The sequence below is a fragment of the Furipterus horrens genome, unplaced genomic scaffold (assembly GCF_987537825.1).
Source record: "Furipterus horrens unplaced genomic scaffold, mFurHor1.1.pri manual_scaffold_3, whole genome shotgun sequence".
Taxonomy (NCBI): Eukaryota; Metazoa; Chordata; class Mammalia; order Chiroptera; family Furipteridae; genus Furipterus; species Furipterus horrens.
In genome coordinates this window covers 139,108,602-139,131,170 of record NW_028327173.1, presented here as the reverse complement: position 1 = coordinate 139,131,170, position 22,569 = coordinate 139,108,602, and the positions used below count along the sequence as shown (strand labels likewise).

Below are 22,569 nucleotides of genomic sequence, written 5' to 3'. Positions count from 1 at the left end.
CTCCCTTGAGAAGTCAGCTGATAGTCTAATTGGGACCCCTTTGTACATAATTCTTTTCTTCTCTCTTGCTGCTTTTAAGATTCTCTCTTTATCTTTAATTTTTGACATTTTGATTATAATGTGTCTTGGAGTGGTTCTCCCTGGGTCCAGTTTTTTTGGAACTCTCTGTGTTTCCTGGACCTGTAAGTCTATTTCCTTCACCAAGTCTGGGAAGTTCTCCTTTATTATATTTTCACTCAATTTTTCAAGTTCTAGTTCATCTTCCTCGCTCTCTGGCAAACCAATGATTCTTATGTTGGGCCTTTTATAGCTGTCCCAGAGGTTTCTGATCCTCTCATCGTTGCTTCCCATTTCCTCTCACTGCATTGGTTGACTGCTTGTTCCTTCTCCATATTCCAGTTTGTTGAAATGAACTCTGGATTTTTTTTCCTCACCATCTGTCTCGTATGTGGTTTTGTTCCTTTCGTTATGAGTGTTTTTCGCTTCTTTCTCATCTTTTTCCAGATCTTTTGTGAATTCTGTAAGCCACCTGATAACAATGGCCCAGAACTGATCATCTGACAGGTTTCTTATCTGTTCATCTGTCAGGTTCTCCATCTGTTGCCTGGTGAGCTGTGCCACCGGGATTTCTATAGTTGTCTGCCTCATTTTGACAGATGCATTTTGTTTTCTTGGGCCGGCTGTATGGGGCAGTGCCTGTGTACTCGTAATGACCCAGCGACCGGCGCCGTTCAGCAGCCTTTCTTGTTGTGCCATGGTGCTTTGTCGTCACAATCCAGCGACCGGTGCCTGTCCGCGACCTATTTCGCAGCCCTGTGGCGCTTTCTTTGGGGGCGGGGGTCCAAGATGGATTCACACAGTTATTCCGCTAGGAGACCGGGATCCGTCCTCCCGCCCCCCTGGGCCTCACTGTTCAAGACGATGTGGTGGCTGCTTTCCCCAGCGGTGGGGTCGCGAGCTGCTGGGGGTTCGACTGCAGCCGGGGTTGTTCTCCCCGCCGCTGTCCCAGGTGCGACCGTAAACAGCACCGCCCCCTTTCGCTCCCCTTACCTGCCCAAAGGGCGCCGCTGGTTTATAACTTCATATGTTCGGCTTCCGTGTAGTTTTATTTTCTGGAATTTCTAGTTATCCTTTGTTTTGAAGTAGTTGTATTCCTCTCTAGTTGTAGAGGGAGACCTAGCACGTCCGTCTAAGCCTCCATCTTGGCCGGAAGTCCTACCCTATGTCTTTTGATTGGTGCATTTAATCCATTTACCTTTAAGGTTATTATTGATAGGTACTTATTCATTGTCACTTTTCCCTTTTGTATCTGTGTTTCTCTCTGTCTTTCTCCGTTTCTTCATCTTCTTAAAGCAACCCCTTTAGAATTTCTTGCAATGCTGGTTTGGTTGAGAGGTGCTCTTTTAGCTTTCTTTTGTCTGGGAAACTCCTTATTTCACCTTCCATTTTGAATGAAAGCCTTGTTGGGTAGAGTAGTCTTGGTTGTAGGCCTTTGTTTTTCATTGCTTGGAATATTTTTTGCCATTCCCTTTTGGCTTATAGTGTTTCCGTTAAGAAATCTGATAGCCTTTTCAAAACTCCCTTATATGTTATTAGCTGTTTCTCTCTTGCTGCTTTTAGGATTCTCTCTTTGTCTTTGAGTTTTGCCATTTTAATTATGATGTGTCTTGGAGTTTGCCTGTTTGGGTTCATCTTCATTGGGATCCTTTGTGCTTCTTGGACTTGCCTCACTTTTTCTCTCATCAAGTTCAGGAAGTTTTTTGTCATTACTTGTTCAAATAGGTTTTCTATCCCTTGCTCCTCTTCTTCTCCTTCTGATATTCCTATGATACAGATATTATTACATTTCACATTGCCCTGCAGCTCTCTTAAAATCTTTTCATTCTTTTTCAGTCTTTTTTTATTTTGTTGCACTGTCTGGGAATTTTTTCTATGTTGTCCTCCAGCTCACTGATTCAATCTTCTGCTTCATCTAACCCGATTTTGATTGCTTCTACTGTGTTCTTCAATCCAGAAATTGTATTCTTCATTTCCTCCTGGCTCTTATTGATAGTTTCTATGTCCTTTTTAATGTTGGTGTAATTCTCAGTAAGTTCCTTGTAGCTTCCCTGGAGTTCTTCATAGTTCCCTTGGAGTTCTTTGTAGTTTTCTTTGAGCTCGCTGAGCTCATTGAGCTTCCTTATAATCATTATTTTGAATTCCATGTCTGATAGTTTGCTTACCTCTATTTCATTTAACACTTTCTGGGGATTCCTCCTTTCCTTTTGATGGTGGGTTGTTTCTTTGTCTCCCCATTTTGGTGACTCTTCTTGTTTGTTTCTGCTTCTTAGATTGATCTGCTTTGACTTCCTGTCTTTGTGTTGTGACCTTCTTTGGTAAGAGACCTGTCTGATTCAATGGTGCAGCTTCCTTGATCTCCTGAACTTGGTGCTCTTGGAATGCCCTTTATGCTGTTTATTTGGGCTATCTGGTCATACTTTGGTTTTGGTTGTTGCTGTGTTGCTCTTTGGTAGTTCTTTCCCTCCAGCTAGCTGACTGAGTCACTCCTTCCACCGCATCCTGTATACTGTTGTAGAGGTACACTTTCTTTACTTTCTGGATCTGCCCCTGGTAGCATCAAATCATGTCCCAGTCTGGGCCTAGCCAGGCTATTAGAGACTACCAGAGATCTACTGTCTTTGTCTCCTTTAGTTGTTAATCTGTTCCATCTGTGATCAGCCATCAGGTTTAAGCACCAAGGGCAGGGAAGATTAATTCCTGCAGGTCTATTGCTTCCTCTCAGGCTGACACCACTTGGAGGGGAGTAGTCTGCCTGCAGTATAGGGAAAGAGTCAGCACTGGGACCCAGTCAGCTGCTCCTTGAGTTCTCTCCTCAAAGCCACCACCACAAGCTCTCCTTAAGCATCTCTAGTCCACTCTGCCCTCCCTCTGCTGGAACCCAGGGTAAGTGGGTGCCAATGTATTTTGATATGTGGTCCTTTTAAGAGCTCTTTGTCTCCAGCTGTTTCTCTCAGGTCAGAAAAAAACAAAAACAAAAAAAACAAAAAAACATGGCTTTTTGCTTTTCACACCTGGATGCTATTTTACTTTCTACTCTGTTCCTGTAGGCTGGGAATTTAGACACCAGCCTTCTTAGGGGGAACCTCCTGCTGCTGAGATGTTTCTCTGTCCCTTCAGCTGCCACCCGTGGGAGCCCAGGCAACCCTCCCACATCTCCACACTTCCTACCAGTCACATTGTGATGAAGCAGCCTTTCTCTGTCTGTGGTTATAAGGCTTCTCTCCAGCTAGTGTTCAGTTGGTTATTCCAGATGATTTCTCCACAATTAAGTTGTAATTCTGTTACAGAGTGAAAGGGGGTTCTTTTATGTGGTGCCTTGGTGTAAAACCCAACAACTAGTGTTGAGAAAAATAGACCTTTATTTACAATATTCCAACCTGGGGAGGGCAGTGAGCACTCCGCTCAGAGCCCTGTTCTCCCATAGGACCCAGCACTTCCCTTGGTCCTCAAAAGGCTAGAAGCCAAACACATGCCCAGAAGTTCCCCATCCTTTATCTGTCAGCTCTCTCCTTCAGGATCTGGGGTATGATGTCATCAGCCTCCATATTAACAGTCCAGGAAAACATATGCCATGTTGCACTGGATCACACATGGTTCTCTCTCTGCCCTTTAAAAGCCACATGGGTCTCCTCTTCTAAAACTGCATGTTGCTTTCTTTCCTCCTCACAAACTGCATGGTCCTCTTCTCCTCCTTCTACCTCCTTGCAAACTGCGTGGATCACTCTCTACTCTCTGCAAACCATGTGCTTCTCTCCAAAATGACTGCCACCTTATTTTTAAATCCTGACTGCAGCCTGTGACTCAGTGGGCAGGGTAACAAGTTATGACCATTCACAGAACCCTGTGCAGGCTCTGTATGCTCTTTCCTCATGGTTCCATGGTAAAAAACCCCTCCCATCTCCTTGGCATCTTGGAAAAACCAAAGTCATTTGCATAACTAAGAACCTAGCTACCAGCTATAGATATGCAAAGACATCTTGAGAGCTGCCCCCTTCTTCCATCCCCCAACCGCAGGCTCTGTGGATTTGGGGGTGGGGGGAGCTGCTCTGTGACAATTCCAGATTGGTCCTGAGGGGAGGTTAATGTAGCTTCCACTACTCCTCTGCCATCTTGGATCCTAAGCTATCAATTTTGATAGGATGTTTTCATCCTGAGATTCAGAGAGACTTACCGATCACTGGCCATGAAGATGGGTGAGGAGAAGGCTGTCCATGGAGTCTGGAGAGACAGAGAAGGATTAGAATCCTCTCTCCAAACCTCAGAGAGACAGGGTTAGGGGGTTATCCCAAGTTTAGCTTCTGCTGCCCACAGCTCCCCTAGTCACAAGTCTCAGAAGGCTGGAGGAGAGGGAGAAATAGAGAACGTCCCCATATGAGCCACCACAATGTGAGGGTGGTCAGTGATGCAGGCTATGAAAGAATTCACAATGAGAAGAAAGTTAAGAGCGTAAAAGTTTTTATTTTTACTTTCTCAAGGGAGAGAAAGGGCTAGGTGCAGAGAAATGTACGATCCCCAAGGAGTTAGGGCTTTGGGCTTTTATCAGGTAATGGGGCAGTTGTAGAGCAGGATGTTTCAGTTGGGCTGCAACTTGTTTCATTATTATCTTTGGGTGAGGGTCCAGTATGTCCACTGAGGTCTGGTATGTCCTGTTTCTTAAGTTCCCAGAGACTCTGTGCGTTTAGGGCGCTTCCAGTAATTTTCTAGTCCTAAGGATAAAGGCTCATAAAACAATTAAGGTCAGTCATGCTTTATGAGGTCCAGCTAGCTCTGGCAAAGAGCCCAGAAGGCAGTTTACAACCTTAGTTTGCTTCAAGGCCTAAGGCAGTTAAGATCTCCACATTACATATGCTATTTTCTTTGGTAGGAGCTACAGATAAGAAATACCAGATTGTTTTCAGCAGATACCTAAAATTTCTGGAAAAGTGCAAATCTGTAAAAACTTTCTCTCTTAACTTGAAGTTTGCTAAGTCTATGCTCTGGAACGTCTCCCCTTAAACCTCTAAAATGAGAGGGAAAGCAGGAGTAAGAGTCAAGTGGTGTTTACAAAGCATAACTCAAGGACATGTTCACTCTGAGAACTTCTTAGCCAGTTTTGCAGTCAGTTGGTTAAGTTGTTGTGATATAAATTTGAATGACAAAATCTTTTTCTCTGTGAAAGATGGCCTGCAATCCTATTCTATCACTATATTTCCTGGCATGGGCCTCCCTATTTTCTTTGATGGACAATTATGTAAAGAATGCATATTATCTGTCCTGACTGGTGTGGCTCAATTGACTGGGCATTGTCCCAGGAGTGAGAAGTCACCAGTTCAGAGCACATGCTTGGGTTGCAAGTTCCAATCAATGTTTCTCTCCCTCTCTTTCTCACTCCCTTCCCCTCTCTCTAAAAGTACATAAATAAAATATTTTTTAAAAAACATATTATTTTACCCCAGTGAGATACTATCTCACGCCACACAATTTGGCTTGACACAATCTCACCCACCATTCAGGCTTTAAAGCCTACTCCAGTACACTTCTAAGTTCATGTACTGCCAATCCCCATTTAGGCCAGAGCTATTTATTCCTTGATCTCTGAATAAGTAGTGTTCTTAGAATCTGAACTCTGAACCCAGCCTTCGTGGTTTAAGTAGGAACCACCCTCCTTGTGTCCATACAAAAGCAACTTAAGATTTTATCTGCGTTTTGTTTGGAGGACATTTCTAAATGTTGGTCTCTTCATGGTCAACAATTCTAAACTTCTCCTGCACTGAAAGCTTTTTCCCCATCTATACTCTAAAGAACTTAAAATTCACCCACTATATGGCATCCAGAGAGCCATATTTCTCTCAGGCACTCATCACAGTCACACAAAATAAATGTGATCATATTTTTTTCAGGAACTTACTCTGGCCCCCTGACTTTGTCTAAAAGTGCTGAAGATACAGTCAGAACTGCCCGTAGGTGCAGGAAGAGAGACCCCTTCCCTGGGACTCACATTTAGGAAAACCCCACATGAACTAACACAAACATATACATAATAAGTGTATTAAAGAATACAGTGGTTCCTCTGTCACTTGGAATCTAGTGCAACCCATAATCTTCACCTCAGCTTTCATGACTGACATGGTTCTATTCAAGGGAAACATGTCTCCATATTTCTTGGCCAGATTCTAAAAAGGTGACTGCATCTAAGTGACAAGACTGCTTGCAGATGGTACCTTGACCAGGAGAGCAAAAAGACACTGCTTCCAAGTATTAGAAGAATCTGGGCAGCAAAAATATATAGATAAAAGACTAATTTATCTAATTCTTTCTCAGCATGACTGCAATGCATTTTTATATTATGATGTACATGATGTCAAGCATCTATTTTCATCTATCCTTTTGTGTTCCAATGCACAGTTCAGAAGGTACTCACAAATTCGCACAATATTCCCAAAGTTGTCCATGGCACCTGAGGCACATTTTAAAACATGCAACTATTTCTTTTTTCTTAAACTTGTTTAATTTGTATATACGTAGGTTGGGACATGTGTGGAGCTTAATGCTAATTCTTTATACTACTCTATGTATCTAGATAGTACTTTAAGAAGTGGTAAAATTGCAACATAGTTATACCACTTTATATGATAAAGTTAAAATGACATGTAATATTTATTGTGATCATTTTAATTTAACATATGCAACTTGATTACAATTTTAGAACATGATGTGTAAAACAATTCATTTCCAAATGTAAGTATTATTTTAAGAATTGTATTGACAATACCAGTTGCTATGGCCTTAACAGCAATATATCTACAAATAAAAAAATAATTTTTAATCAGATAACTACAATGATTCAAGGAAGGTTGGTCAACTTGACATTTATTGCTATCAGAAGGACAAAAACTATGTGAAAATACAGGCTGTAACAACACAGTGGTTTTGATGAAATGAATGAAAAAAAATAAAATTTCAGCTATGCCTTTAGAAGGACAATCTGTCTGCCTTCCATCCTTCAAAAAGATAACGTCCAGCATACCACCAGTTCTCTGGTACTTTCAACTTGCCAGGACTTCAGAAAGATGAGTTGGAAGGGGCACAGTTATATGGATATTAGAGAGCTATTTCTGGTACAGAGCATTTGTATGACTATAGAAAGGAGACTTGAGAAGTACATTAGAGCTCTGGACTCTAATGTATTTCTGGGTCACTGATGCAATCGGCATTTGAGCTAAATGAGCAGAGGTTGGGAAATTTCAAGCAGAATGAGTCATGTTTCTTTGCCTCCTCCCAACCCAGGAGCCCTTATCCACCTGTACTTTCCACCATCAGTGTTTTCTTTCCTTCCCACAACCATTGCCTTTCCCTTTCCCAAGATCCTTACCAACCAGAACAGAACTCATCTTTAGTTCAAACAAGACTATATCAAGAGCTGAAATAAGGCTAGAGAATGGTTCCAGAAAGAGAACATCAGGATCAGGGAGATAAAAAGTCTTGATTATTTTCAAAAGATATGAATCTCTAGCAAGGAGCCAGAGAGGGCTCTAAGAAAGCAGAAAATGAATGTGATTTTTAAATGAGTTTGAAACAAGAAAGGGTAGAATAAGAACAGGCTTGAGAACCACAGGACAGGAGGGAGAGCTGAGTTAGCTGGGGGCATGGTGACTAGAAGCCAGGAGTGACTTGGGAACAGAACTGGGAACTGGGAAAAGTTAGGAAGAATCATGCCAACCACAGGGGCCACTGCATCCCCATGGACTTACCTGGAAAACCGAGACTGACCATCAAGTAGAGAGGTCAGTCACAGACAGCAAACCCCTCTCCCTTGTTCCCAACAGAGAGCACCTCTCTCTCTTTCTAAATCTTGGGTTTCTTATGCAGGGACATCTTAGGAGAGACACACATGGTCACCACCCATTTCACACACCATCCCCATGGCAGATACATACACACCCACTCACATATGTACACAGGAATGAGCTTTTCTCCTTCTTTCAAAGATTACCCTGCTAACATAACAGTGTTATCTATACAGGTGAATGTGCTGAGAAGACCCGCCTTCCCTTCCCTAATTCACAGCAGCAGCTACTGCCAGTGGAGACTAATGCTGATTGGAGTTTTTTGCCTTTTCCTCATGTTTTGCCACAGCTTAAAAATTAGGACTTTTATCTGTCTTCCTACTAAGCTCATCTGTTTGTTTCGACACCAAGTTTTGTCTTTACGAGAAAGAATAGCAGTAGATATGAGAGAAGTCAATGATGATTCTGTTTATCTTGGAGAAAAATATTCTTGTAGCAAAAATAGAGGTTACCTGAAAGGTATACCTTCTGAAAGACAACAAAGAAAATTTTAGTTATACAGAGAATGAAACATTTTTCTTAATGGGTTCTTGAGGAAAAGTAGGTAGACCCCATATAAATGATTCAAGAATTCTCTGAGCAGACCCTAGTGTTCCAAACATTCCTCTATCAATATCACCTACCTGGAGGAAGAATCCAAAACTCCAGGCAAGTGTATGGTCCCTGCTGTACCAAGGAGAGGGGTCTGTGGGTTCCGGATCTCAGAAAGTCTAATTTAAAGAGTCGATATTTTTTAAAACTTTTTCATTTTTTTCTTCTTAGAGAAGTAACACATATTCAACATGAAAATGTTAGAAAACCAGAAATCTCACCAAAAAAAGTAATAATAATCTCAGCAACCAAATATAAAGCCTCTTCATATTTGCAAATTTCCTACCAATCCTTTTTCTGGTTATATTGCTTGACAATATAAAGGGAAAGTTTTCCTATTCCCATAAACTTTCTCCCAGAATGTAATGAAGTGACAGCATAGTTTTCCATCCTAGAGATGACACATCACCTATTTAACCTTTCTCTTATTGCTGAGTATTTCAGGTATTTTCCCTATAACACACTAAGAGCTGATAAGTATGTTTGAAATTTTATCCTCAGTGGTGGTGGCCTTTTCTGATGAGCTGTTTCAAGTGCATGTGATGACCATGGTGGGGACTTGTTCTCATTCAAATTCTTTGTTGTTTCTGATGCCCTCTACCCTCCAAGGATGGTCAGGGTCCAAGGTAGCCAAGCTTTCAGGCTCATTGTCTCCAGCCAAGAGCAGCCTGTGTTTATCCACTGGGAGCCCTTCTTAGTATGTATCTTCTTTCTCAGGGTCCACATAGCAAAGGCAATACTTTTTACCCATCCAGTCACCAGATTAAGATATACCATAGTTGACTGTGTTTGCTGTAGGAATCAAGAGGTTAAAGCACAGTGAATTCACTTTAATGCTACATGTTAATGTAACACGTCAGAACATTTAGCATATTGTTCTTAATTTACTAACTTGCATTCCAAACACCAACAATGTGGAAGGGCATATATTTAAAAGTGAAGCTCAGGCATAGACTGCCTAGATTTAATTGTAGTTGTCACCTAACAAGCTAAGTGATCTTGGGTGTGGTATTTAATCACCTGAAGACTCAATTTCCTCAGCTGCAAAAGGGGTTAAAAGCAGAATCCACTCATAGGATTGTGAGGACTAAATGAAGTAATATTGTTTTAAAGTACTTGCCACAGTATCCGGCACATGAAGTTCTGTATGTCAGCTATTTACCTAAGGGAGCTGGTTTAATATGAAGAGAAACTAACACGTAAAAATCATTACGTTTATTAACTATTCATTTTTGTTCTTTTTAGTCGCCTAAATCTGGCTTCTATCTCATCTTTCCTTTACTCCGTTTTCCCGGTGATACGGGCGGGGTGGGAGTGGGGGACCAAGACTTCAGAGTTCTCCAGAGAAATAATCGAGGGAACGGAAGCAGTTAATACATGCAGAAAATACTCCAGGAAAGGGCCCTCCCCGCTAGATTTCTGAACGCAGATACCAGTCCCGAAGAAGGTCGCTTCGCTTCAGGTGGTTACGTAGGAACTGAGGTCCTAGTCCCACCCACGTACGCTTACCCTCCAAGGTGATTTACATATCGATTTGTTTATTGGCTACTATCAAGCACTCGCTCTCCTCATTGGCTGTTACTGCCTCTGCCAATGTTCTGCTCACGATGTTCTCTGCAGCGGGTGAGACTTAATGTCACAGACACTTGCATTTCCGTTTCCGGTTCGCCTCTGGAGCCATGGCGACTGTGAGAGGCTCGAGGTATCTGTTAACAATAGGCAGATGGCGCCGGGGCGTTCGAGTTGCACCCCAGTCCCGGGTGAGTGCCCATTGTCCCTGCCCTCGGAGAGACGCTGGATCTCCCGAACAGGTCCACTCGGAGCAGAAGCGCTCTCGGCAGCTCCTTTCTGAGCAACCTCCTTCCTGCAGCCTTTCTGTCCCGCACGCAGCATTTTTTTTTTTTTTTTTTTTTTTTTTGTCTCCGTCTGCAGGCTCACGCCGCCCTTGTGCCTGGGGTATCCCAGGTGGATAACGAGTCCGATTTTCTGGGGAAGAGGCCCCATCGCCGGCACCCGGGCATCCGGCAGCTGCGGTGTGTGCGGCTGCCTCAAGCACTGGCTGACAACGCACAGTTATTGCTTTTCGGTGAGTAACGGTGGGAAAAGGAAGCTCGAAAAGAAGCGGAGACTGCGCCTGCATAAAACTGATGCCGTTTTTCATCTTTGGCCCTCAGAGAGTTCAATGCCCAATGTGGAGAAACAGGTGCAAGCATTGACCAATTATCTCTGGAGCCGGCATTTACCCACAGAGCCAGAGGAGTTGCAAAGACGGGCTGCACATCTTGAGAAAAAATTCCGGGAAAACCCAGGTAGGGTTTAAGAATAATTAAAGAGTAGGTCAAATGGAAATGCCAGTGAGAAATGAAGAGCAAGAAATAAATTTAGTCTCTCAAGTAGATACTGCAGTTTCTTATTTGACTTTCTGGACAGGGCAGTTATCACAAGAATGCCTTACTAAGAGAAGATAGAGTATTTCAGAGATTACCCTTGGGTCTTTGATGAAGGTCAACGAGTGCTTTAGTATCTTGTCAAAATCTAGATCTTTGTTTTTTTCCTCCAGTTCCACTGGATTAGAACATCTAAGTTTTTATTCAAGTGAAATAAAGCCCCTGGATGGCTCCCTGTCCAATGTTGAAACCTTCTTCAGGGATAAAGGAATAAGTATAATTCATCAAGTTATTTTCATGATTGTGAGCTCCTTCACCTTACAGACCTGCCTTGTATTCATCTTATATTCCCTGTACTTCCCACAGTACTTGGCTCATAATAGGCACTCAGTATATAAAATAATACTGAGCTGAACACAGTCATGAGACTTAAGATTTACAAGTCCCATTCCTCCCTGTAGAACACTGAAGACATCACAATCTTAAGCTTTGGAGAAGTGAGGATATCCACAAAATATTGTTCTTGTCCTATCCTTTAAATCATTACTACACTTCTCTGGGATGGGATGGATCAGTTAAATAAACTGCTGTATTTTGTCTCTCTAGACAAAATACTATTTGTTACACTCTGATGGTAGTAGTGGTGATGGTTGTTATTCTTACCTGAAATTTTTCTCTAGGATTGGTTTTTCTCTAAACTTTGAGGCTTTTCCCAAGTGGGAGTTGGGGAGAAATGGGCAGGCAATATATTCAAATATTGGATTTGAGCCCTGTTCTTCCTAGGTCCTCACTTCCAGTCCTTCTTCTCACCCCAGACTCATCTCAGACAGACGAGAAACTTTTTGGAGCAGTGCTGCATGCCCTGCGTAAAACTACCTACCATTGGCAAGAACTGAGGTAAGAGGGACTAGAGGAGCTGCAAAAGAAAGAAAAGTTTGACTTTGGAAGGAGAGTTGGACAAGTACAATTGCACAAATTTGTGCTTCAGAAAGCAACCTGGTTTGCAAGGCTTTTCAGGTCTCTTCTGTGTTGCCAAGTGAAAGTGTTGGCCCGGAAGAGCCCTTTCCAAAGATTTCACTTCCTAAAAATCTAGAGGTAACTATGGGATAGAGGTTATTTTCCAGTGGAAATGACTCTCTGATTTTTCTGGCAGCTACAATGAGGGACTGAGCCTGGTGTACATGGCAGCAAGACTGGATGGTGGCTTTGCAGCAGTCTCCAGGGCATTCCATGAGGTGAAAGTCCCACAACTTCCAACCTGAACCTTTTTGCCCTCAGTTCCCTTATTCATAAAGTAGTCTTCTGGGGTAGGATTCTTGGGACAATTCATGTGCATTTTTTAATAGGCTTTCTTTATCCTCCAAAGGGCTATTGTGACCCAGGACAGGATTAGAATCACTGTTTTAGGAGCTTCCTGTTATAAAAGGATTTATATTGCATCTCAAAATAAAGTCACATCTCATATCCTCTGTCTTGGTCTCCTAATTTATATTTAACAAGGCCCTAAGTAAATGTCTACTTACCCTACGGTGCGGTGCTATATATTCTTCAGATCCAGACTCAAGTTCCAGCATTTCAACCGCAATCCTTGATGGACTTTGGATCAGGTGTTGGTTCTGTCACCTGGTGAGTACCTTTCTCTCTCTCCCAATCCATTCTAGCTGTAGAGAGCCATGCACACACTACTCCAGGATAAAGAGGCTGGGGAACCAGAAGAAGAGTAGGAAAGTTGGGAATTGGAATGTTTCTTCCTCCGAATAGGCAAGACATGAGAAGGTATATGGATTAGGGCCAGAACTTAAATGCCAAATGAAAAGAGACCCATGTTTAGAAAGAAAAAAGAAAAGAAAATAATGTAGTGTAGGGCATAAGTGTTATGTGTCATCAAAACTTTTTTGTCCTACAAGCAGTGTTTTTGAGTCTGCCGTTTTGTTTTTTTTTTTTTTAAGGAGTTGTAAATTAAATAAAATAACATTGTTATTTTTTCTAGCATTTTAACATAACACTTTCCCCATGCCTGGGCTTCATGATAGAGGGATCTCTTGTAGGAATGATTTTTGTCATAAGAACTGGTGGTTTATATTTTGTCATCTTAGGGCTGCCCATAGTATTTGGGGCCAGAGCCTACGTGAATATATGTGTGTGGACAGTTCAGCTGCCATGTTGGATTTGGCCGAAAAACTACTGAAAGGTGAGGACAAGGTATAAGGAAGGACTTTCCCAAAGTTGAAGGGATTAAGAAAGCAAGGAATACTAAAAAATGTATTTTATTTGGGAGTAAAGGAAAGAGCTAAAAGTGAAAGATAAATCTGTTCTCCTTTCACTGTTATGGTCAAGCAGGGGGCGGTGGAGGCTTTTGTTGGACTGTGGATGGGTTGGGTAAGATTAACAGGACAGGTTACCCAATATTCTCCCTGTGCTTTTTAATAGTTTCGTACCCTGTGTATCCCATTCTCACCTAACATTTTGCTCTATTCTTAGGGCCATGTTTCTTATCAGAATATCACTTCAGTTTATACCTATACACCAGCCATTTTCAACCTTTTTCATCTCATGGAACACACAAGCTAATTACTAAAGTTCTGTGGCATACCAAAAAATATATTTTTTGCTGATCTGACAAAAAATAGATATAATTTTGATTCATTCATACTGGATGACTATTGTTTTGTTGGCTGTTGTCATTTTTTTATTTGACAATGTAAGGGAAAAGAGGTCAGTGCCCCTGACTAAAAAGTCAGATATTGCATATTTTTAAAATTCTTGCAACACACCAGTTGAAAATCACTGCTATGCATTCATAGTTGGCACACCTCTGCTTTCCTTTCCAGGTGGTTCAGAATATGGGGAGCCATATGTTCCAGGTGTCTTTTTCAGACAGTTTCTACCTGTATCACCCAAGGCAAGTGGCAATGTGTAGAGTATGCTAAATGCGGAAATTTGGCAGATGGAAAACTGTGGCCACAGCTTTGCAGTGCAGCATTGAGAAGATAAAAGACAGCAGAAGAAATTTAGGAAGGTAGAACTTTATTGTGCTCTTGGAAGTGGGTGATAGCGGGTCTGCCATGTTCCTTGTCTTGGTCCTCAGGTGCAGTTCAATGTGGTGGTATCAGCCTTTTCCCTAAGTGAACTGCCCAGCAAGGCTGACCGCGCTGAGGTGGTCCAAACCTTGTGGCGTAAGACAAGTGATTTTCTGGTGAGTTGAAATCCCTTTTTCCCTTCCAGTTTTAAAGCAGGCTCACAGTTTTTGTGCTTTTCCTTCTCTTCGTTGGAGCTTGTCTTCATTCTCATCCACTTTTTCACCTGCATGGATTCCTTTGTCTCTCTTTTAGGGTCACCATCCCTATCTCATATAAAATGCCATTTCCTTTAGGACTGCTATTCCATCTGTGAACGCTCTTACAGAGCTACTGACAATTGTGTTTTCATGTAATTCAGGGCTTCTGCTCATTTCTCCTTTTGTGAACAGGTACTGGTGGAGAATGGAACAAAAGCTGGGCACTGCCTTCTCATGGAAGCCAGGGACCTGGTCCTTAAGGTAAGGTTCTTTATCCTCTCCCCTCAGCTCCAACTTATTGGTCACCAGTATACTGGTGGCTCTCTTGAAAACTGAAGAGACTGTCATACAAAGGTAAGGGTGATTCTCAGGAAGTAGGCATATAAAGTCATTATGATGTAGGGTTGTGGTTGGCAAACCAGGGCCTGTGGATCAGCTCTGGCCTGCCACCTGTGTTTGTAGGGCCAGGCTTATTTGAGTGTCTGTTCTGTGTGGCTGCTTTCACACTACAGATGGCAGAGTTGAGTAGTTGGGACAGAAACCCACTTTGGCTACTCTCTGGGCCTTTTATAAAAGAAAATAGTTTGCTGACCCCTGACCTAGGACGTGGCTGAGCCAAAAACTTTACCTCTTTGTGCTTGTATGAGCCAGTGTATAATCATGAATTTAATTGTCATGGAGTGGGATTTTTTGAGAGTGGAGGTTGCTGACAAGGAGAGCACCATCCTATGTGCCAAGTTCCTGCCTTTCTCCTGCTGCAAAGAGAAGTTCTTTGTTTGGAGTATTAGAGAAGCAGCCAGCTCAACTCAAAGAACATAGTTAAAAATTACCAGAATTGAATGTTAAAGGAGTCCTCAATTGACTGAGTGCAGAGACTGACTTATAAGAATAGACCCCTGAGGTCCAACTTAACTTGTTTTTTTCCCCTTTGATTTCAGGGAAAGGAGAAGTCACCTCTGGACCCTAGACCTGGTTTTGTCTTTGCCCCAGTGAGTATTGCTTCTGCCTTCCCAGCATGCAAAGATCTGAGCTCAGCTGTGTCCAGCACGAGTGAGAGGGCAAAGCTAAGCCACCCTGCACTGCTGTGTGCCCCTGGCTGATTCCTTAGTGGATTCCCCGCTCTCCCTGCCCCTGCTCTTGTGCTCCCTTATCCTTAGCCCTTCCTGACCCTACCACTCTTAGTGTTTCCGTTTATGATCTATGGTTTTTTTGTCTTACCTCATGTTTTTTGTGTGTTTACAGTGTCCCCATGAACTTCCTTGTCCCCAGTTGACAGCCTCTAAGCCCCTGGCCTGTAGCTTTTCCCAGGCTTACCATCCCATCCCCTTCAGCTGGGTATGTACCCTGGGAATATTACAGTGGGGAGGAAATAGCTTGGGAAATCAGGATGAAAACAAACCAGAGGTGGGAAGAGTTGGAAAATTCAGAGAATAGCCTGGAGATTGTAGGGCCTGGATGTGCATGACATAGAATATGAAAAGGGCTGTAGGAATGGGGTTCAAAATATTTTTTTTCCAAATCTTTCTCCCCAAAACAGCCTCTCTCTCCTTACCTTAGAACAAGAAGCCAAAAGAGGAAAAGTTCTCAATGGTAATCCTTGCCCGGGGGTCTCCCGAGCAGGCTAATCGCTGGCCCCGGATCACTCAGCCTGTCCTCAAAAGGCCACGCCATGTTCATTGTCATCTGTGCTGTCCAGATGGGCATATGCAGCATGCTGTGATCACGGCCCGCCGGCATGGCAGGTACAGAGGCTGTGACCAAAATCAGTGGGAGATGGCAGGAACCATCAGCCGCATTGATCTCTCTGTTTCACAGGGATTTGTATCGCTGTGCCCGCGTCAGCTCCTGGGGAGATCTTCTACCTGTGACCACACCGTCCGAGCTTCCTCCGTCCCCTGAGAGGTGACAAGGATATGTAACAAGAGTTTGCTTGTATCATGCCTGCCCAGGCTACAGCTACCTGGTATCCAGGATGGGAGTGCTGGTACGCCTCTATGTCTGCATTTGTTTGATGTTTTAATACGATTAAAAATTTTCAAAGAATAAGAATGGGTATTGTTATCCTTAAAAGATATAGAGGTCTGTTGTCACAGCTGTAGGGAAGCGAGTCCTCAGAGTTTCAATGCCTTTCTTCCCACACAAATCTCAAGCTCACCCTCTCCTATAAGAATACTGCTCCTTCTACCAGAGGCCAGGACTTCGCAGGGAAGTAATCTGGGGTAGTGGGGAAAATTGCCCCCAGCCCTCTGAGAACTGGCCCGACAGGTCTCAAGGTTGTTAACAGGCCATCTGAATAGCGGCTGCTTAGCCTCTGGTTTTTTCTCCCTCCTTCCTTTTCTTTCATCTCTCAGGGTTCTCAGCTCCCAGAGAGTTTGCCTCAAAAGTTGATCCCTTCAGGACTGAATCTTCCTGCTCGGTCGGTCGTTTGTTTTCCCCTAGGCCTTCCTATTTCAGAGCTAGAACAGCTTTGTATTAAAACTCTCAGTCCCTCTCCCACAATATACACCAGAAAACAGGCACAATCAGAAATGGTAACAGTATCAATGTAGTCACATTAGAAATCCCAACATCCCACTTGACAGTTCAGTGCCTGGAGCTATTTGTCTGGGGTTACAGGGAAGGGAAGTCCTCGCATGTACTGGTTCCCAGAGTGGCCTTAGCACCAGTCCTCCGTCCCACCTCCTTCTTACCCCCCAGGAGGCCCCAAATCCCTTTTGAAAGGGTATGGTTCAGGTATCAGCATAGCAACCTACAAGACTTGGGTTGGCTTGGAGAGGGTATGGAAGGCTTAGATGTCCTGAGTGAAGCAGGGCCAAATTATCCCTAACACAAAACAGCTGGGAAGCAGCTACCACAGGCTGTCCCATTTTGGATTAGGCCAGCCCCAGGCATGAACAAAGACAGTCCACAGCCCTTGGATTAGTCATGGAACTGAAGTGAAGACACACAGGCCTGTGCCTGGCAGGGAGTCTGGAGTTTCCGGTTTGGTGTGAGCCAGGGGAGGGGCCTCCACGTAGGGGGCGGGCGGGAAGCTGGGGCAGGGCCCCAGTCAACTGCAAGGCTGCGCAAGCAGAGGCAGCACAAGACAGAGGATCCAACAGCCTCCTGAAACTTGGGGAGTGGACACCGCAGCTTTGACACCTAAGGCACCACACCTGCTCCAAAGCTTGTAACTCCGTTTGGCATTCGAGGCCTCTGCTTATCCTGTACCCCAAGGATGGAGCCACTTCTAGGAGTAAAGATTGGCTGCCTGTTTGCCCTGCTGGCTCTCACCCTCGTCTGTGGCCTTATTCCCATCTGCTTCAAATGGTTCCAGGTTGAGGCAGCCACAGGTACAGCCCTTCCACATCTTTGGCCCCATAACCTACGTCTGCCTTCAGCCCCGTCACCCTATCCTGACACCCTGCTCTGATTCTCTTGCCACCCCCAGCTGGGATGTGGGGTGCTGCCTGTTGCTCTTCAGTCACCTTTGTCCATCTCATTTAGTCATTCATTGCGGACTGGATCGCCACTTGCTTTTCATTAGGTCGTCACCGCTGGGTCCTCAGCCTCCTGGGCTGCATTTCTGCCGGTGTTTTCCTGGGAGCGGGGTTCATGCACATGACTGCTGAAGCGCTGCAGGGAATTGAATCGGAGATCCAGAAGTTCACGATGCAGGTGAGCAGCTGCGCAGCAGGGCTGAGAGGCCGGAAGGATGAGCAGAGCCAAGGGGAGAAAGGGGGAACGGGATGGAGCCAAGGGCATGGGTGGGCAACGGGGAAGATGGCAGCTCCCATGCTCTGTGGAATGAGGACAGCAGGTCAGACTGCGCTTTAAGGAAGCAGTGCAGCTGAAGGGACAGGGAGCTGAGCTGCTCCATCCCCAACTAATTGCTGCTTTTCTCTCCCTAGAACGGGACAGAGAGTGAGGGAGATTCTTCTGGAGATGCCAGTTCAGCTTATGTAAGTACCTCTCACCCCCAGCCTGGAGAGTGAGGAGAACCAGACTCCCCATACCCGGACCCTTTGAGATGAGGACACGTGGAATATGTACCAGGAATCCCTCTGCTCCTCGGCTCGGACACTTTAGGGAAGGGAGGAGCCAACCCAATCCTCTTGTGTTTATGGAACCCCAGGCAAACCCCTTGCTTTGCTCTTTCCTTCTTTCCCTGGGCCCCAGATGTGCTCCCCGTTGTTTTCCCATATTTCAACCCTACCGACACTGTCCCTCAGCCCTCTGGTGTTCCTGTTGCCTGTCCACATCTCCTCGGGACTTCCTTCCCCCACCCTTTGCAATGTTCTAGCCCCACACTTCCATTCTCTCCGGGCTCCCATCGCACCTCCACGCACCGCACTGTCTTCCTTCCTTTCCCGACCCACAGCCCCTCTCTCTGTTCCCAGACGGACTATCCCTACGGAGAGCTTGTCATCTCCCTGGGCTTCTTCTCCGTCTTCCTTTTGGAGTCGCTCGCATTGCAGTGCTGTCCTGGAGCCGACGGAGGACCGAAGGTGCAGGAGGTGGAAATGGATGGGATTCATGTCCTCGGACACCACAGTCATGGACCTCTGCCCTCACCCTCACGGAGTCCCTTCCGAGCTCTCGTCCTCTTGCTCTCCCTCTCCTTCCACTCGGTGTTTGAAGGCCTGGCTGTGGGGCTGCAGACAACAGTAGCAGCCACCCTGCAGCTCTGCCTCGCTGTCCTGGCTCACAAGGGGCTTGTAGTGTTTGGGGTAGGACTGCGGCTGGTGCAGACAGGCACTGGGTCGCGATGGGCCGTGTTCTCCATACTGTCATTTGCTCTCATGTCCCCGCTGGGCCTAGCTCTAGGGCTGGCTGTGGCTGGAGGAGACGCTGAAGGGGGCCGAGGCTTAGTCCAGGCTGTGTTAGAAGGGGTGGCAGCTGGCACCTTCTTGTATGTCACCTTCCTAGAAATTCTGCCCCGGGAGCTCTCTGGTCCTGAGGCACCCCTGGTCAAGTGGGCCTGTGTAGCCGCTGGTTTTGCCTTCATGGCCTTCATTGCCTTGTGGGCCTGAGAGATTCCTGACTTTTCTGTGGACCCTTCTAGAATGATGTCCCTACCACCAGGAGACTCCTCCCAGATGGCTTTGACCCTCCAACATTTCTTCACTGAGACTAAATGGCATTCACTAGGCATCATTCCCATGGACTGGATCCCAGATTTTCCTAATGAGATGCCATTGCCCCTCCAGGACTCAGAAAAGGATGTTTAAGTTGAGTGCTTATGCACTGGAGAATTGGTATGAAGACCATCACTGCAGATTTGACTCTTGTTCCATTTTTTGCTGCTATGTGTAATAAAGTGTCTGTTTTCCCCTCCCCCTTCAACCATGCTATACTTCATTCCTTCCGGTTACATAAGAGCTGCCGGTGGAGTGGGGAGCAGGAAGGGTGAGTGTTGGATGCAGTCTCCTCTTCTGGAATGGGGCCCCCCAGCCATTTTGTCGTTTGCAGCCATGCCCCCCAGACATGGGAGCATTGCTGAAATTCCAACAACCCCTCTCACCTTTCCTACATGTATTGAGAGGAGGTTTGAAAACAGAAAGCATGAGGATCTAGATTGTTTCTTACACTAACCACACCCACCCCACTCCCAGTACCTATTATCAGCCACCCACGTGTCCAACAGACTCTTGTCCATCAGGCTCCAAGGAGCCTACTTCCATCTGGTTTCTATTTTTCACTCTGAGCCTTGTGTGGCCTTGGGGACATGATTGCTCTTTGAGCCTCTGTCTCCTTCCAGCTCCCTTGTGCTGCGGGATTAAGCAGCAGTGTGTCTGGAAAGGAAGAAAGGCGCCAGATAGATTCCAAGGGCGATTACCTGGCTCTGCCATGACGTGATGGCTTTCCTTCTGCCTGCCCTTCCTGCCCCTATGCCTCTGGCCCCTCCTCGCTGGACCATTTATCTTTCACGTGAGTAACCCCTACAACGTGTTGCTTCTCTTAAAAACTGCACAAATACAAAAACCGAGTACCTGGAATTGAGGTGGAGCAGGATGACTGTGGCCCAGCCCCTGACCCGTGGGAGGGAGGAGTGTCTCCAGCTCGGAGGAGAGGCAGGGAGGGGAAGCCATGCCCTGCGAGCCCAGGCACTCTCACCCATTTGCCCCTTCAAATACTTTCCGTGTTGAAGCCCAAGTGGCCTTAACATGGGCAAGGTCTCTCATCTCATTTCACTCCTGTCTTCTGTCCATCCCACCCCCCTCCCCACAAATCAGGATCTATAAACCTCATCACCAGCCCAGCTTCCATAGCCGAGGATCAGTGAAAAGCCAAGCTAAAGGCAAACTAAATAAAAACGTCTGACGCAGAAAATAATTTCCCTGAAACACCATCCTATTCTGCTTCCCTTCACTATTAAATTCACTCACATGTAAACACTCAAACAGGGCCCAGGATGTTGTCATAACAACAGTTTCCACACTGAGTATCGCCATTTGCCAGGCACTCTGCTGTCACTTCCACGTGTATTACCTTCCCTTCCCAACCCTGCCAGAGAGGTGTCATCCCCACTGTAAGTCCAGGGAAATACACTCCAAAGTTAAATAACTTGATCACATAACTAACTGGGCTTCAAACCCATGTTTCTGTGATGCTAAGAAAAGCTCAACGTATAGATTCTCTTCTTACCTTTACCTTCCCCACCTGTACCTTACCTGTACCTCCTGTCTCATATGTTAGGGTCTCCAGAGAAAGCAGAGAGCACATTGGATAATTGAGGCAAGTTTAATACAGGGGGGTAGGGGAGATGTGGGCAGGGTTAGGACAGAGCAGCAAACAATGGTGCAACACCCTGGGGCTAAGTAACAGCCATGCTGGTACCTAGGCTGACGAGAAGGAGCAGTTACAGAAACTAGAGATCTGTCCACTAAGAGCTGTGGTCTTTGGTTGAGGAACACAACCAGCCTGCAGGGTCTCTGCAAGGAGTGCTCTAAAGCTTAACATCCACCCGTCCTGCTAGTTGCACTGTGTGTGTACCTTCGGAGGATTGCCCTTTCAAACTTTTCCATGGGTTCCACAGTTTTCAAGCTGACACCTCAAGGCTCTCATCACTGTATTCTTCAGTTTCATTCTGTTACAGAATCAGGGGAGTCCAAAAATCCCCAGAGTTTGTGGCTGGGGGATAGGGAGAAGGAAGCAGCTTTTAGAATGCCTCCACATGCCCGAGGCTGGTGGCTAGTGTCTTTCTTATGCAAAATGGCTTTAATGCATCCAAAGCCTCAGGTAGATGGGAGGGGTCTTGGACCAGGGGGTGGTATGGAGAAAGCACACAGAGCCTGTGTGAGGTTCTGTGAATGGTCAGAACTAGTTACCGTACCCACTGCATCAGAGGACGTAGTCAGGGATTTAAAAATAAGCGGCAGACATTTTAGCCAGGCTGACTGTGCGGATTCAACTAAGACTGAGGCTGACCGTGCGGATTCAACTAAGGCTGAGGCTGACTGTGTATATTTAACTGGGGCTGAGGCTGACTGCGAATCTGACTAAGGCTGAGGCTGACTGTGCGGATTTGACTGAGGCTGAGGCTGAGGCTAACTGTGCAGATTTGACTAAGGCTGATGATGCAGTTTTAAGGAAGGGACATACCTTGCTGCTTTGAAAAGGAACAGGCTGACCATGTGGATTACAAAAGGACTAACTATACAGTTTACCAGGAGGCCAAGAATCCACGAGGTTCTGGATTAAAAGCTGGTGGACCCCATAACACAGACGAGGTCTCCCCAATCAGGATTGAATGATTGGCAGCTACTGGTAAAGCTGAACTGTGTTTGGAAAGTAGGGAAAGTGTTTCTCTGACTTTTCTAAAGCTAGCCTCGTTTGGTAGTGGGGAGGCAAGGATATGTGTTTATGGGTGTTTTATCTATATAACTGTTAAATAAACAATTCTTTTTCTTTTCACTAAACTCTGGTATTGAGAGTTATAATTTTGGCGACGGGCAATCGGGCCCCTAACTAAAGAGCCGTGGGTTTGTTTTCAATTGGAGCAGCCCAGGGGTTCTGTAACAATTCTCCTTCCTATTGAAGGTTCTTACCTATCTCGGACTAATATCCCTAAAGTCAGGGAAACACATTCCTTGAGAATGAGAGGAAGAGAAACAGGAGTCCTAAGGCTGAAGCAGAGACAAAAGTTAAGAGTGTGGTTCAGCTTCTGTGAAGTCATCCCAACCTCTCCTCTGAGCCTCTGAGCTGTGATCCTGATGATAGGGAGGAGCCATACACAGCAGTTGTCAGGACCTCCCTGGGCACCTACTGCGTAGACTCACCAAGAGCAATGGGAGACTCAGGAAAGGAACTGGGAACTGGGGAGTTAGGAAGAGCCATACCAACCACAGGGGGGCACTGCATCCCCATGGACTCGCCTGGACTGTCGGGGACCAACAATTAGAGAGGTCAGTCAAGGACAGCAAACCCCTCTCCCTTGCTCCCAGCA

The 22,569-nt window shown here is 45.3% G+C and overlaps 2 protein-coding genes across 2 annotated transcripts; both read left to right on the top strand.

Annotated features, from left to right (window-relative positions):
* Positions 1–10,119: 10,119 nt before the first annotated feature.
* Positions 10,120–16,190, top strand: METTL17 (methyltransferase like 17). Its single transcript, XM_090270349.1, has 14 exons — positions 10,120–10,237; positions 10,410–10,563; positions 10,652–10,786; positions 11,680–11,761; positions 12,018–12,099; positions 12,417–12,490; positions 12,961–13,055; positions 13,696–13,766; positions 13,953–14,060; positions 14,334–14,402; positions 15,080–15,130; positions 15,384–15,476; positions 15,699–15,883; positions 15,957–16,190. Exons 1-14 carry the CDS (start codon positions 10,157–10,159, stop codon positions 16,045–16,047), a joined length of 1,371 nt encoding a protein of 456 aa, XP_090126475.1. The 5' UTR covers positions 10,120–10,156; the 3' UTR covers positions 16,048–16,190.
* Positions 16,191–16,937: 747 nt separating this feature from the next.
* SLC39A2 (solute carrier family 39 member 2) lies at positions 16,938–19,466 on the top strand. The gene is made up of 4 exons (XM_090270348.1): positions 16,938–17,473; positions 17,668–17,798; positions 18,032–18,082; positions 18,521–19,466. The coding sequence occupies exons 1-4, from the start codon at positions 17,359–17,361 to the stop codon at positions 19,151–19,153; spliced, it is 930 nt and encodes a 309-aa protein (XP_090126474.1). The 5' UTR covers positions 16,938–17,358; the 3' UTR covers positions 19,154–19,466.
* Positions 19,467–22,569: the final 3,103 nt, after the last annotated feature.

Coding starts and splice junctions, on each gene's coding strand:
- METTL17 (XM_090270349.1), top strand. CDS start 10,157: ATGGCGACTGTGAGAGGCTCGAGGTATCTGTTAACAATAGGCAGATGG. Junction 10,238..10,409: donor GAGTTGCACCCCAGTCCCGG/GTGAGTGCCCAT, acceptor CTCCGTCTGCAG/GCTCACGCCGCCCTTGTGCC. Junction 13,056..13,695: donor GGCCGAAAAACTACTGAAAG/GTGAGGACAAGG, acceptor TTTCCTTTCCAG/GTGGTTCAGAATATGGGGAG.
- SLC39A2 (XM_090270348.1), top strand. CDS start 17,359: ATGGAGCCACTTCTAGGAGTAAAGATTGGCTGCCTGTTTGCCCTGCTG. Junction 17,474..17,667: donor CCAGGTTGAGGCAGCCACAG/GTACAGCCCTTC, acceptor GCTTTTCATTAG/GTCGTCACCGCTGGGTCCTC. Junction 18,083..18,520: donor GAGATGCCAGTTCAGCTTAT/GTAAGTACCTCT, acceptor CTCTGTTCCCAG/ACGGACTATCCCTACGGAGA.